The sequence below is a fragment of the Triticum dicoccoides genome, chromosome 7A, assembly GCF_002162155.2.
Source record: "Triticum dicoccoides isolate Atlit2015 ecotype Zavitan chromosome 7A, WEW_v2.0, whole genome shotgun sequence".
NCBI classification, from domain to species: domain Eukaryota; kingdom Viridiplantae; phylum Streptophyta; class Magnoliopsida; order Poales; family Poaceae; genus Triticum; species Triticum dicoccoides.
This window is the reverse complement of record NC_041392.1, coordinates 40,157,761-40,170,870: the sequence shown is the minus strand read 5'-3', so window position 1 is coordinate 40,170,870 and position 13,110 is coordinate 40,157,761. Positions and strand designations below refer to the sequence as shown.

General features: G+C 43.1%; 1 protein-coding gene across 1 annotated transcript; it reads left to right on the top strand.

Annotated features, from left to right (window-relative positions):
* The first annotated feature begins 1,319 nt into the window (after positions 1–1,319).
* On the top strand, positions 1,320–9,089 carry LOC119334401 (eukaryotic translation initiation factor 3 subunit A-like). Its single transcript, XM_037606980.1, has 14 exons — positions 1,320–1,352; positions 1,552–1,636; positions 2,500–2,981; positions 3,621–3,836; positions 3,908–4,276; positions 4,364–4,393; positions 5,158–5,385; positions 5,523–5,684; positions 6,226–6,444; positions 6,522–6,725; positions 7,136–7,339; positions 7,430–7,510; positions 7,918–8,119; positions 8,280–9,089. Exons 2-14 carry the CDS (start codon positions 1,591–1,593, stop codon positions 8,819–8,821), a joined length of 2,985 nt encoding a protein of 994 aa, XP_037462877.1. The 5' UTR covers positions 1,320–1,352; positions 1,552–1,590; the 3' UTR covers positions 8,822–9,089.
* Positions 9,090–13,110: the final 4,021 nt, after the last annotated feature.

Genomic DNA, 13,110 nt, shown 5'->3' with positions numbered 1-13,110 from the left:
TTGGTGAGGCTCATCGATGCTTCCTGCATATCACTTGCAGTTGGCGCAGATCCCTACACATCCATGGCGGGCGGCACCGACGTAGGTGGGCTTCTCCTCCTAGCAGGATTCGTTAGCATCAACGCCTTCGAGACACGCTGCCAGTGCTTCGTCCTTCTGCTGGAGGATCTCGCTAGGGCTACTTCCACTCGAGGATCCCGCCAACGCTTGCAACACTCATCTCCTTCCTAGTCCAACCCGAGGATCTTCCTGGCGATAAGAGATGAGGGGAGGGTGGTGGCTAGAGCATGGCTCTGTCGTGGGAGAGAAGGGCAGAGCCAAGGAGAAAGCAAGAGACGTGAGGCGTTCAGTGTGGTTCCTTTGATTTGGAGGTACCAGAGAATTCCGAATCCGAGGGGGATATGTCGTTCCAAGGCACAAGCAGATTTTGTCCCCTCGATCGGACTAAACACAAGAACGACCCCCCGGGTGCGGAACGACCCCGTTACGTTCCTTTATGACTCGAATCTAACACAACTTTTTTTACGGTACCGAGTCAAACACATCCGCAGTTAATGACGACAACCTGTTTTTTTAACTTAATGGCAACAACCATGAAGAAGCATACGTAAAAAAACCGAAGAAGCACGGTGGAGCTCCCGTTAACCCGGCTGTCGGTCACGAGGTAAGCGAACGAATCTCGCGTGTCCATCCAGTCTTGGCGTTGGTTCGTTATATACTGTCTTGTGTCTTGTCTTAGGCGTCAAATTCTTCGGAACCAATACGGAGTGGTCATGTCCACTCTGGACCGGCGTCAATACCGAGCGGCATGAATGCGGGCAGCTGGCGCAGGCAGGAATGCACACGGTTAAGAAGGGTAGGTTTTGGGTGGGACGGGTTGGTTGGAAGCGGACGCGTCCACTGTTTTCGGACACCCGCAAAGTCCCCTAATCTGTCTCCTGTTTGTGAGAGAAAATACGTTCAAACTGCTTTATGGACTGTATTGGATGACATAACACGTATAAACCGTGTGGTCCAGACAGTCGAGCAGTTTGAGAATCAGCGTTGTAGATGCCAACCTGAAGAAGCACGGTGGAGCTCTAGTTCAATCCGAGCCGTCGATCGCGACGTGAGCGAAGAAATCCCGCGCGTCCATCCAGTCTCGGCGTCGGTTCGCGACTGTCTCGCCGTAGGCGTCGAAAATTCTTGGGAAGTACTCCTTCAAAAACCCAATCTCCTCCTCACATAAAACGAAAAACCTAACCTCCTCCGCGCCGCCGCCACCTCCCCCGCCGCCTCCTGATCGCCGCCGTCGCCCCCGCTTCCGCCGCCGCTGCGCCCCGTGCGCGCCCCTCGTCTCCGGTGATCCGCAGGTACCTTCGCCTCCCATCCCCGGCCGCCACCACCGCTCCACGACGCCCTGTCTCGCCCGACGTTGGCTGCCGCGACGTTTTCCGGCGGTTTTTTTCTCGGGTTCGGATGTCGGTGTCCGACGCGTGTTTCGCCGTCGACGTGCCGTGAATCCGCGTGCTAATCAATCCGGCTTCTGATGTTCGTGGATGCGTATTGCAGGTGTAGATCGCCCCCGGAGAGCCCCCGCGCGCGTCGGCAATGTCGACCTTCGCCAAGCCTGAGAACGCTCTCAAGAGAGCGGAGGGTGAGTCCCCGTGATCCGTCTGAGTTTTGCCCCCCTCAATTTCATCCGCATTGGTCTCCGATTGTTGTTGTTGCGCGGGTGCTGCTGTGATGCATACGTTAACTTAGGGCGGCGATTAGGTTCTAATCCAGATTTGTTAGTTCAATCTTCAATGTCAGATCGTTATATCGTATTATTGAGTGTTACATTTGACACATATGACCAATGAGTTTGTATCGCATAGGCTAGATTCTGTTAAAAGTACTGAACTTGTATGTGCCGTTTGGTTCTTCAGGCTTTTGCATAGGCTGGTTGGCCTTTTTGTCCTGAATGCCTGGGTGCCAACCTGTTAGTTAGAATGAATTGAAGTTAGGATGGTTTTGAGACATTCAGTGGATAATAAGTTACAATTGTTGTCATGTACATTTTGTTCCCTTTTCCACTGAGACCACATAACTTTGCAAAAGCTCATGATTTGCTGGCTTGGTCTGCGTTTGACATTACGGTGGATTATGATATTCTGGGTTTGACTTTGCGGTGGATTATGATATTCTGGCTCGTCCAACCAGCACTTGCCTATTTTGGTGTTTGATTAACCAACTTATCACTAGTTTCAGGGCTGGTTTTTGGCAGCAGATTATAAAAGTAAAGCACAATGTAGCACAGTTCAGCAATGGCAAACTTGAGCCTTAAGCTTCACTTTATCTAAACTGATTATTATGTACCAGGGGAATTACACCATACGGTTGTTGACTTCTCATACTAAAATATAGTCATCAGTGGTTCTCCGAATGTCACTCTCCTTATATGCAAAATCTCGGGCAGTGTTTCATATATTTCACTAAAAGATGTTCACACTGTTTACCACCTTTGATTTACTGCAGAGTTGATACATGTTGGACAAAAGCAGGCAGCGCTGCAGGCACTGCATGATCTCATTACATCAAGAAGATACAAGTCATGGCAAAAGCCTCTTGAGAAGATCATGATGAAGTATGTAGAGCTGTGTGTAGATCTAAGGCAAGGCAGATTTGCCAAAGATGGTCTTATTCAGTACAGAATTGTCTGCCAGCAAGTCAACGTGTCATCTTTGGAGGAGGTCATAAAACACTTTATGCAGCTGTCCAATGAGAAAGCCGAGGAAGCCAGGAATCGGGCACAAGCACTGGAAGATGCTCTGGATGTCGTAGATCTTGAAGCGGACAAGCGTCCAGAGGACTTGATGCTCAGTTATGTCAGGGGGGAGAAAGGGAAAGAACGATCTGACAGGGAGTTTGTCACTCCATGGTTTAAGTTTCTGTGGGAGACATACAGGACGGTGCTCGAGATACTGAGAAATAATTCAAAGCTTGAAGCGCTATATGCTGTAAGCTATTTTACTGCCTTGCCATTATCCTAGTGGCCACTTCATTATTAACATAGTTATATTTGTTTGGTTTTGTCATTTATGGTTAACTGAAACATCAAGGTGATGCTCTGTTTCTAGACTCTCTGGACCAAATGATCCGGCACTGTTCTGGTTTTCCACTACCAAACAGCCAATTGTCTTTTGATTTCTCTAGCCATTCTGCCTGTCATTACATTTCAGAAACTTCTCCCTGGTAGTTTATACTGCAGCATAGCTTCATGCATCTTTTCAAAATAATGTTGTTGGTTTAACCCCTATGTTTTGACAGCATGTACATTTCTGTCCTTTTGCATGTACTGTTTGTGAAATGAACTATTTAATTCCTTTGCACATTCTTAACCAATTCATTATGTAGGTACTCTATTATTTCCGTTGAAAAGAAATCTGTAGCACAGACTTGGTTCCATGAACATAGTATTCTTTACTGAATTCTTTTTACTTGCTATTGTTTCTGGTTCTTTTGTGCTCTCCCTAATTTTTCAGAAGCAACTATTTGGTTCCTGTAACTACTGTTATTTACCTTCTGTTTCTTATTATCATCTACTGAATGCTTTCACCAGCTAATCTGCCTGTTATTTTGAACTTTTCAATATGCAGATGACTGCGCACAAAGCTTTTCAATTTTGCAAACAGTATAAAAGAGCCACTGAGTTCCGTAGGTTGTGTGAGATCATTAGAAACCATCTTGCAAACTTGAACAAATATCGTGACCAGCGAGATCGTCCTGATCTGACTGCCCCTGAAACCTGTCAGCTCTATCTTGATACTAGGGTTGAACAACTGAAAATTGCTACAGAACTTTCCCTATGGCAGGTCTGTTTCAGAACTCATCTTATCTTAATGCTAAAGAAATAAAATCACCAACCGTGGTCTTGTTCTTGCAGGAAGCCTTCCGATCTGTGGAGGATATCCATGGCTTGATGAGCATGGTTAAGAGGACTCCAAAACCATCTGTCCTGGTTGTATATTATGCCAAACTAACTGAAATATTCTGGATATCTGAGAGTCACTTGTATCATGCATATGCATGGCTGAAGCTTTTCAACTTGCAGAAGAGCTTCAATAAAAAATTAACTCAGAAGGATCTGCAACTACTAGCATCTTCTGTTTTGCTCGCTGCACTTTCTGTTAAGCCATATGACCATAAATATGGTGCATCTCATCTTGAGCTTGAAAATGAAAAAGACCGTAGCTTGCGTATGGCCAACCTTTTCAATTTCAACTTCGACTCCAAGCGTGAGAATAGAGAAATGGTTTGCTTTCCATCTGTTCTCCAAGTTAAGATAATTTTCCATAATCTAATTATTTGTTTTCTGATAAATCACCTGTTTACTTTTCAGGTTTCTAGAGCATCTCTTCTTTCGGAGTTGGTATGCCATGGATCCTTTTTTGGCTGCTGTTATTTTTTTTATTATATGCTGCTAAACTGTTTAATGTCTCTGTTATCACATGGATTCAGTCTTCCAAAATTATTTCATTCTCATTGAGCATGTCTTGTCTTTGTCATATATGGGCATCTTGAACGCAATCTGCTATTATGGGGTTTGTTGTCCATGTTACCAAGCATTCGTATACGAGGATAATTTATTTGTAGGCGCTTACGTGATAGTGATTGCTTTTTGCTGCCTTACAGTCAGAATAATGTATAACCACATTTTTAGCATTGATGTCTCATCAAGCAGCAATGCTAAGATATACACACATATCTCTCCTACATGGCAAGAGAACGTCTTCTTTTCTTTTCTTTTCCCGATCACCTCCTGCACCTGCAATGCTCTAATACCTGTTCAATCGCTTTAGATAGCTTTATAATACTGAAATTTATATTAGATCTGCAAGTCCACAGAACAGGGCATCTGTTGATGCATCCCTGATGTGCTATTCTGTTTATGTGATGATAGAATTTACTTGCATTGCTTATGTTTCAATTTTCTAAAATATGAAAGCACTTCTTTCTTTGTGTCGTCACATAGTCGGGTTGTTTTTCTATGTTTTTATATAGCTGTGTTGTATTTTGGCCAACTAGCTGGCAATCTACATCATGCAATTTGTCTCGCAGACATCTCTCTCTCTCTCTCTCTCTCTCTCTCTCTCTCTCTCTCTGTTTCTCTCTCTGACTATGATATGAAAATAGGCTGCCAAAGGTGTGATTTCATGTGCTTCCCAAGAAGTGAAAGATCTATACAACCTTATGGAGCATGAGTTCCTTCCTTTGGATCTAGCATCAAAAGTGCAGCCTCTGCTTTCCAAGATTTCTACGATCGGAGGAAAGCTTTCAGCCGCATCTTCAGTTCCTGAAATTCAGTTATCACAGTACCAATCTTCATTGGAGAAGCTTACAACACTGAGGGTGCTGCAGCAGGTCCTATGCTATGTCCCACTAGCCATAGGATATGTGTTCCTGTCACTTTTTTTTTGTTGCTAATATGTATCCACTTTATCAAACTTTACATCACTATTTGTGAAACATATTTCTCAACTCTCTATAACCATTTTCAGGCATCTCATATTTTCAAGTCCATGAAGATTGACATGCTCTCTAGAATGATCCCATTCTTTGACATCAATGCCGTGGAGAAGATGTCTGTTGATGCGGTTAAGCATAATTTTGTTGCTATGAAAGTTAACCATTTGTCTGGAGCTGTTCATTTTGGCAAAATGGTATGTGGCTTGATTCTGACCACTGTTGCTACCTTCTTAGGCTTCTAAAAATGTACTCATTGAAGGCTTCATTTTTCCATTGCTGTTTATTTGTTATAAGGATCAGATGCATTGCCTGCCTTGCGGTTTTATGTTATTTGTCTTGCCTACTCATATTCCTTGGCCAAAGAGGCTTGTCCCTTGGGTTTTCGATTTTTTTAGGAACTTACTGTTTATAGTGAATGGTTTCATTTTTATCTATCTATATTATAGATGAGAAATAGGTGCAGCATGACATGACTGGTCTTCGAGGAAGTAATGATGTGTCAGGCAGGCTAGTCTGTTCACAGAAACAATATACCGATTGCTTGGTTGTTTCTTTTACTTATTTTGGCATCCACATGTGGTGATTGATTGAGTGTATTGTTTCATGCAATTTCATAATTAGTATTTGTAATTTAACCTGCTTGTATTCAGTTGTTTTTTCATTTCCATCTCATCCTAACAGATAAATAGATGATTTCCATCTACTCGTTGTTATCTGACTTATTTCTCTTTGCAGGACATAGAATCTGATGCACTTGGTAGTCACCTCTGTGTCTTCACTGATTCCCTAAACAAAGCAAGGAGTCTCATTCATCCACCTGTGCATAAACCATCCAAACTCGGTGAAAACTTCAGTCTTGCTGGAGTGGTGGAGAAAGAACATAAAAGGCTTCTTGCGAGGAAATCAATTATTGAAAAGCGTAAAGAAGACCTTGAGCGTCAAATATTGGAAAAGGTTTCCTATTTGCTTACTCTTAACTCTTGCTTGTTTGATGGAGTCTTTGTTTATGGTTTATGCATTTCTATTTCCAGGAGAAAGTAGAGGAGTCAAAGAGATTGAGTATCCAGAAGAAATCTGCAGACGAAGAAAGGGAGAGGCTTTTGAAGGACCAGAGACTTAGGCAGCAGCAGAGGATCAGTCGAGAAATAAAGGAAAAAGATCGCCTGGAAGCAGAAAAAATAATAAATGATTTAAAAAAAATAATTAAGAACGGGGACAAAATTCACGTTGAAGGGGTAAGATGCTATTTTGGATTTCCAATAATTACAGCTTCATGCTAACTGGTCATGTTTTAATAGTTTGCGTACTTTGTTGGAATGTAACTTAATTCCGCTTAATGGTAAAATCTGGATGCCTTCTATTAGAATTTTGATAACGGTTGTATTTCTGTATGGTCAGCTGCCATATTGACATTTGACTATTTGTTTCTGTGCCCCTAAGGAAGGGTGATAGTCAGCTGTAGATGAATTACAGGTGGTGTGTGTAAAGTGCAGGATTATTTGTTTCTGCACATTGCTGCTTAAATGTCCTGGGAACTTAGCTAACTTATTATCACTTACAGTTTGTAATCAGTACATATACACATGTATGTACATTTGTTGTTTTGGTGTATGTTTTTCTAATACATTGAGTGCTCACCTGGCAGGATATGACAAAACAATTCGCCATGGAGGTGGTACGGAGTCAACGGGTGAAGGAGCTTGAAGAGATGGAGAAAAAACTGCAGAAGCTTGCAAAGAAAATGGATCACTTGGAGAGGGCAAAACGGCAGGAGGAAGCACCACTGATTGAGGAGGCCTTCCAAAAGCGCCTTGAGGAAGAAAAGATCCTTCATGAGCAAGAGCAGCTGGTTTGTTTTTGCTGTTATTTGATGTTTACAAGATGTAGATTCTAATTGTTGTTCGCATGCTCACATTCATTATGTATTTCTATTTGGCAGAGAGAGATTGAGCTCAGCAAGCAACACCACACGGGTGACTTGCAGGAGAAAACTAGGCTTTCTCGATTGTTGGAGCATAAGGTATGCATCCTTCTTGCAACTGCATTCAGCAGTGCTGATTCTGTCCTTGTGGTAGTTAGAGAATGCAGCGGGTGTCATGTTTTTGTTTGTAATCAGCTTTCCATTACTTTCCAAGCTTATAAGTAATATATAGTCGATTTGTCCACAGAGGGAATGTTGAGTACAGTTGTTGCAGTGATTATACGTTCTCGGAATGGATTGCGGATGTGTTTAACTTGTTTGGTTGATTAACACCAGTATAGATATATTTAAATTCATCATGTATTTCAGCATATAACATTTTTAGTTTTTTCCTTTATTATATGGGTATTGTCAACCTATAAGCTTTTTTCAGTATGTATTTGTTTCCTTCTCAGAAAACTACCTTCCTTCCATCTTGTTAATCTTTTCAAAACTTCCCATTTCAGAATGCTTTCCAGGAAAGAATTATCCAACGCCGTGAAGCTGAGTTTAGTAGCCTAAGGAAAGAGAGGGAAGAAAGGATTAGTCAGTTGATATCTTCAAGAAAGCGTGAAAGGGAGACTGTACGGAAATTGATGTATTATCTGAACATGGAGGAACAACGGATCCAAAGGGTGCGTGAGGAAGAGGAGGCTAGAAAACGTGAAGGTTAGTGATTCCAGCTTTAGTGCTAGGACCTTCTTATTGTTGTTGGTAACATGTGAACTGGAAGTATTGTTCGTGTCAATCAGAAGCAAGGAAAACACATTCTAGTTGATCATCAAGTATTATTTATTATTGGCAATAACACCACCTCATTGATTTGCAGAGGAAGAGAGGAAGAAGAGGGAGGAAGCGGAGATGAAACTCAAGCTTGACGCCATTGCAGCAATTCAGAGGGAGAAGGAAAGGGAGGTGGAAGAGAAGAAGGAAAAAGAGAGAAGGGAGGCTCTCCTAAGAGCAGCGGACCCACCTGATGCGCGGCCTGCTGCTGCCATCGCACCACCAGCCGCTCCTGGTTCTAACAAGTTTGTCCCGCGGCACAGACGTGGCGGCGAGGGTAGCAGCCAGAGGACGGCTGTTGCACCTGAAGCAGCAGACCGTTGGGATGCTCGCCAAGAGGCTCCTCATGCACGGGAAGTGCGTCCCCTCCGCCAGGATGCGCTCCCGCTCCCGGAAGCAGACCGCTGGAGCCGCCGTCCCCTCCGCCAAGATGCTCCTCCCGCGCGCCAAGAAGCCCCCCCATCCCGCCAGCCAGATGGTGCTCCTCCAGCTGGTTCTACTACTGACCGCTGGCGTCCTGGTGGTGTATCTAGGTCCTCTGCGAATTCTTCATCGGCTTCTTCGTCGACCGGCTGGAGGAAGAACTGAAGCTGCCTGTCCTGAAATGCATGCGCGGTGCCCTGCCAGCACGTTGAGATTTTTTGCAGTTACTTGAATTTGTCTGTTGCGCACCAAATTTTGTTCCTATTCATGGACTCTTCTTCTAGGCTCCCTCCCATTGCACCTTTGCACCATTTTGAAGTCGTGTTAATTTAAATCGCAAAAAAAGTCATGTTAATTTGATCTTTTGATAGACAGTACTCAATACATGACATGACTTGTTGCTGATTGTTAATTTTGAGAGAAAGTTGCCTTCTTCCTTGTCTTCTGGGTGTCGTGATGTTGCTACTGTTTGTCATGACATTGCAAGCAAAGATGATTGAACCTCAAAGGCACATTATGTTTCCTACAGTTTATTGCTTAATTGAGTTAGCATCACTACTACCATAGTGACGAAAACAGTTGAAAAGGTCTCGGCAATGAAATTCATCGAAGGTCAAGTTGCGCCGAAAGATGTCTGGTCCCTAGCTTATTGATTTGCTGGGGTGTTATATTGAGCTGGGATATATAGAAATCTTGCTAAAACTAAATAAGATTAAACTTGGGGACACTTAATAGCTTCTGTTGAAACTGTGATACGTTAAGCATATCACATGTTGTATTTTAATTCACATGTTGTATTCATCGAATCAAAGCCGGATGGATGAAGTGGCGCCAAACTTCTGGCATTCTTTGTGACAAGAGAGTGCCACAAAAGCTAAAAGGCAAGTTCTACAGGACGACGGTTCGACCCGCAATGTTGTATGGCGCGGAGTGTTGGCCGACTAAAAGGCGACATGTTCAACAGTTAGGTGTGGCGGAGATGCGTATGTTGAGATGGATGTGTGGCCACACGAGGAAGGATCGAGTCCGGAATGATGATATACGAGATAGAGTTGGGGTAGCACCAATTGAGGAGAAGCTTGTACAACATCGTTTGAGATGGTTTGGGCATATTCAGCGCAGGCCTCCAGAAGCTCCAGTGCATAGCGGACGGCTAAAGCGTGCGAAGAATGTCAAGAGAGGGCGGGGTCGACCGATTTTGACATGGGAGGAGTCCGTTAAGAGAGACCTGAAGGATTGGAGTATCGACAAAGAGCTAGCTATGGACAGGGGTGCGTGGAAGCTTGCTATCCATGTGCCAGAGCCATGAGCTAGCTATGGACAAGTGTAGACAATCAACACAAACGACGCGTTTGGTACAGCGCAGGTAACGTATTCAGTTTTCCGTATCGGAAAGCGCTGCGTCGGAATACTTTCACGTAATACGTTCATTGTTTGGTTCGTGCGCCGGGTCCCGACTTCTAACCCATCCCGATTTCGGCGGTTTCGATTTTCTGAACCTCCGTATCAGAAAGCACTGTTATGGAAACCATCGCTCCCGAAACAAACACTCGCTTCGGTTTCAGAGTACGCTGCAATCGGAAGACATGCTTTTTTCAGCGAACCAAACACGTCGAAAATTTGCTACGCCAATTCATACTTAAACCGTGCCACCACCTGTACCTAGTGCATCTTATTCAACCTACCTCCACGTGTCCAAACATCACTTTTCTCCTAGTATATATCTCACCCCATCTCCGCATCAACATGCAGGAAAGCCCATCACATCTCATTCATCCATGCTTCACGCTTCCACATGAACACACGAGATCACGGGCACACAATCCGTACAATATCAACAAACGTGTGTGATTAGGAGGCATAGGGAGAGAACAAATATGGGAGTGGTGTCGCAAGCTCAACAATGCTTAGATGATTAGGTTTCTTGTGGTGGAATTTGCCCACCTAAGTTTAAATCTTAGACTTGATACATGTGCTCACATTTTTCTGAATTTATTCCAAGCTTTCTGACAACATTCTTTTGGTGCTACACCTTGCCTGTCAACTAGGACGTGACTGTGGCGACTTTGACAATCTTAACCTACCAGCTCCATCTTTGACAGCTGCTCATCGGTAGGGTGTGCATGAATGCATTTACTAAGATGAGTGAACGTGCATATTTGTGAGCATCCGTTTCTCTTTCATGTTTCTCAAAAAGAAGATGGGAGTGGCTTCTTGAACATGTAGCAAGAGGCATCGTGTTTCTACAATAGTGTTTTTTTTTTCATCCACACATTTGTTATATGTAACAAGCTTAACGACCACTATACTCATTTACTAGCCTCCCATAGTCGAGGAAGGTCCTCCAAAGATGGCAAGCGTACTAACCAAAGCTCTAGTTGCGCAATCCGTCGGAGACAATGGTTTGGCTCGTTTGTAATTTTGGCGCAAATAACATGAGTACTTACTCTTTTTCCTTGTCAGGGATGACACGTGCACCACAAATCTTTTCATCTAAAAGCGCGCGCGCGCGCGCGCACACACACAGGGGCGGAGCCAGGATTTGGACATAGGGGGGGCGAAGCAAAGTTGGAAAAAAATACCGCTTCATTGCTATAGAGTATAAACATGTGGTAGCTACATTTGAATTAGTTATACAATCTCAGTGATTTTCAATAACATAAAGCATATTAACAATTTCATTAGAAGAGAATTCAGTTCTAAATTCCTTTCGAAGCAAGTTTTTCATGCAATGCTCAAGCAAGTCGTCTCTCATTTTACTTTGAAAACATGCCCTCGACAATTAAGCTGAAATAATATTTCTGGTATTTGGCGATCCTTTTCTCTTGATAAATATAAATCTTAAAATGACATTACAAGTCACATAATTGAAAGAATTGAAATTTGATGTACAAATTTGATAAGTATAAGGTGGGAACTGATCGAGATGAGCAAGCAGTTGTTACTTGTGCTAACCTTGGCTAGTTGGCTGGAGAATTAATGAGCTCACGATCACGCCGACGTCGCCTCTGATCTAATCTGAAATTGATCGCCAAACTTTGCTGGAAGAGCGTGAAGTAGCAAGGATGTATGGCAGAGCCAATTTCCTCGATCGTTTGTTCAGTTGCTAAATTTTGCAGATCCAATATCCTAATGCAATCACTGTGATTAATAGATTAATTCACTATTTTATAGTCAACACTAACGCACCATACCAGGATAGTAGGATTTTAATTCATAATAACTGATAGTTACAAGTATGAGCTAGTACCTTCCTCTATCTGATCTTCGTTTCTTCCGGTAAAACTCTGATCTAATGAAGCCTCCTCCTCCTGCCTTAGTCCTTATATTAGACACTAACAAACAGCGGACAAAGACGACGGATAAACCAGGGGCGGAGCCAGGATTTGGACATAGGGGCGGCGAAGCAAAGTTGGAAAAAAATACCGCTTCATTGCTATAGAGTATAAACATGTGGTAGCTACATTTGAATTAGTTATACAATCACAGTGATTCTCAATAACATAAAGCATATTAACAATTTCATTAGAAGATAATTCAGTTCTAAATTCCTTTCAAAGCAAGTTTTCATGCAATGCTCAAGCAACTCGTCTCTCATTTTACTTTGAAAACATGCCCTCGACAATTAAGCTGAAATAATATTTCTGGTATTTGGCGACCCTTTTCTCTTGATAAATATAAATCTTAAAATGACATTACAAGTCACATAATTAAAAGAATTGAAATTTGATGTACAAATTTGATAAGTATAAGGTGGGAACTGATCGAGATGAGCAAGCAGTTGTTACTTGTGCTAACCTTGGCTAGTTGGCTGGAGAATTAATGAGCTCACGATCACGCCGACGTCGCCTCTGATCTAATCTGAAATTGATCGCCAAAATTTGCTGGAAGAGCGTGAAGTAGCAAGGATGTATGGCAGAGCCAATTTCCTTGATCGTTTGTTCAGTTGCTAAATTTTGCAGATCCAATATCCTAATGCAATCACTGTGATTAATAGATTAATTCACTATTTTATAGTCAACACTAATGCACCATACCAGGATAGTAGGATTTTAATTCATAATAACTGATAGTTACAAGTATGAGCTAGTACCTTCCTCTATCTGATCTTCGTTTCTTCCGGTAAAACTCTGATCTAATGAAGCCTCCTCCTCCTGCCTTAGTCCTTATATTAGACACTGACAAACAGCGGACAAAGACGACAAATCAACGCAGCCGATAGGATAGGAGCGATGGCGTGGTAAGCGCCTTACCTGAGCGGGAGCGGCAGCGGCAGCCGGGCAGCTGGCGGCTGGGCGGCAGCGGCAAACAACGCCCTAGACCCTAGTGCGAGGATACGATCAAAGAATCGATCGCATGGGGCAAAGAACAAAAGGCCACAACCACATGACAATGACATGGGCTATTGGGCTTCGGTATACAGTTATTATATTAGTACTTATATGGGCTAATTT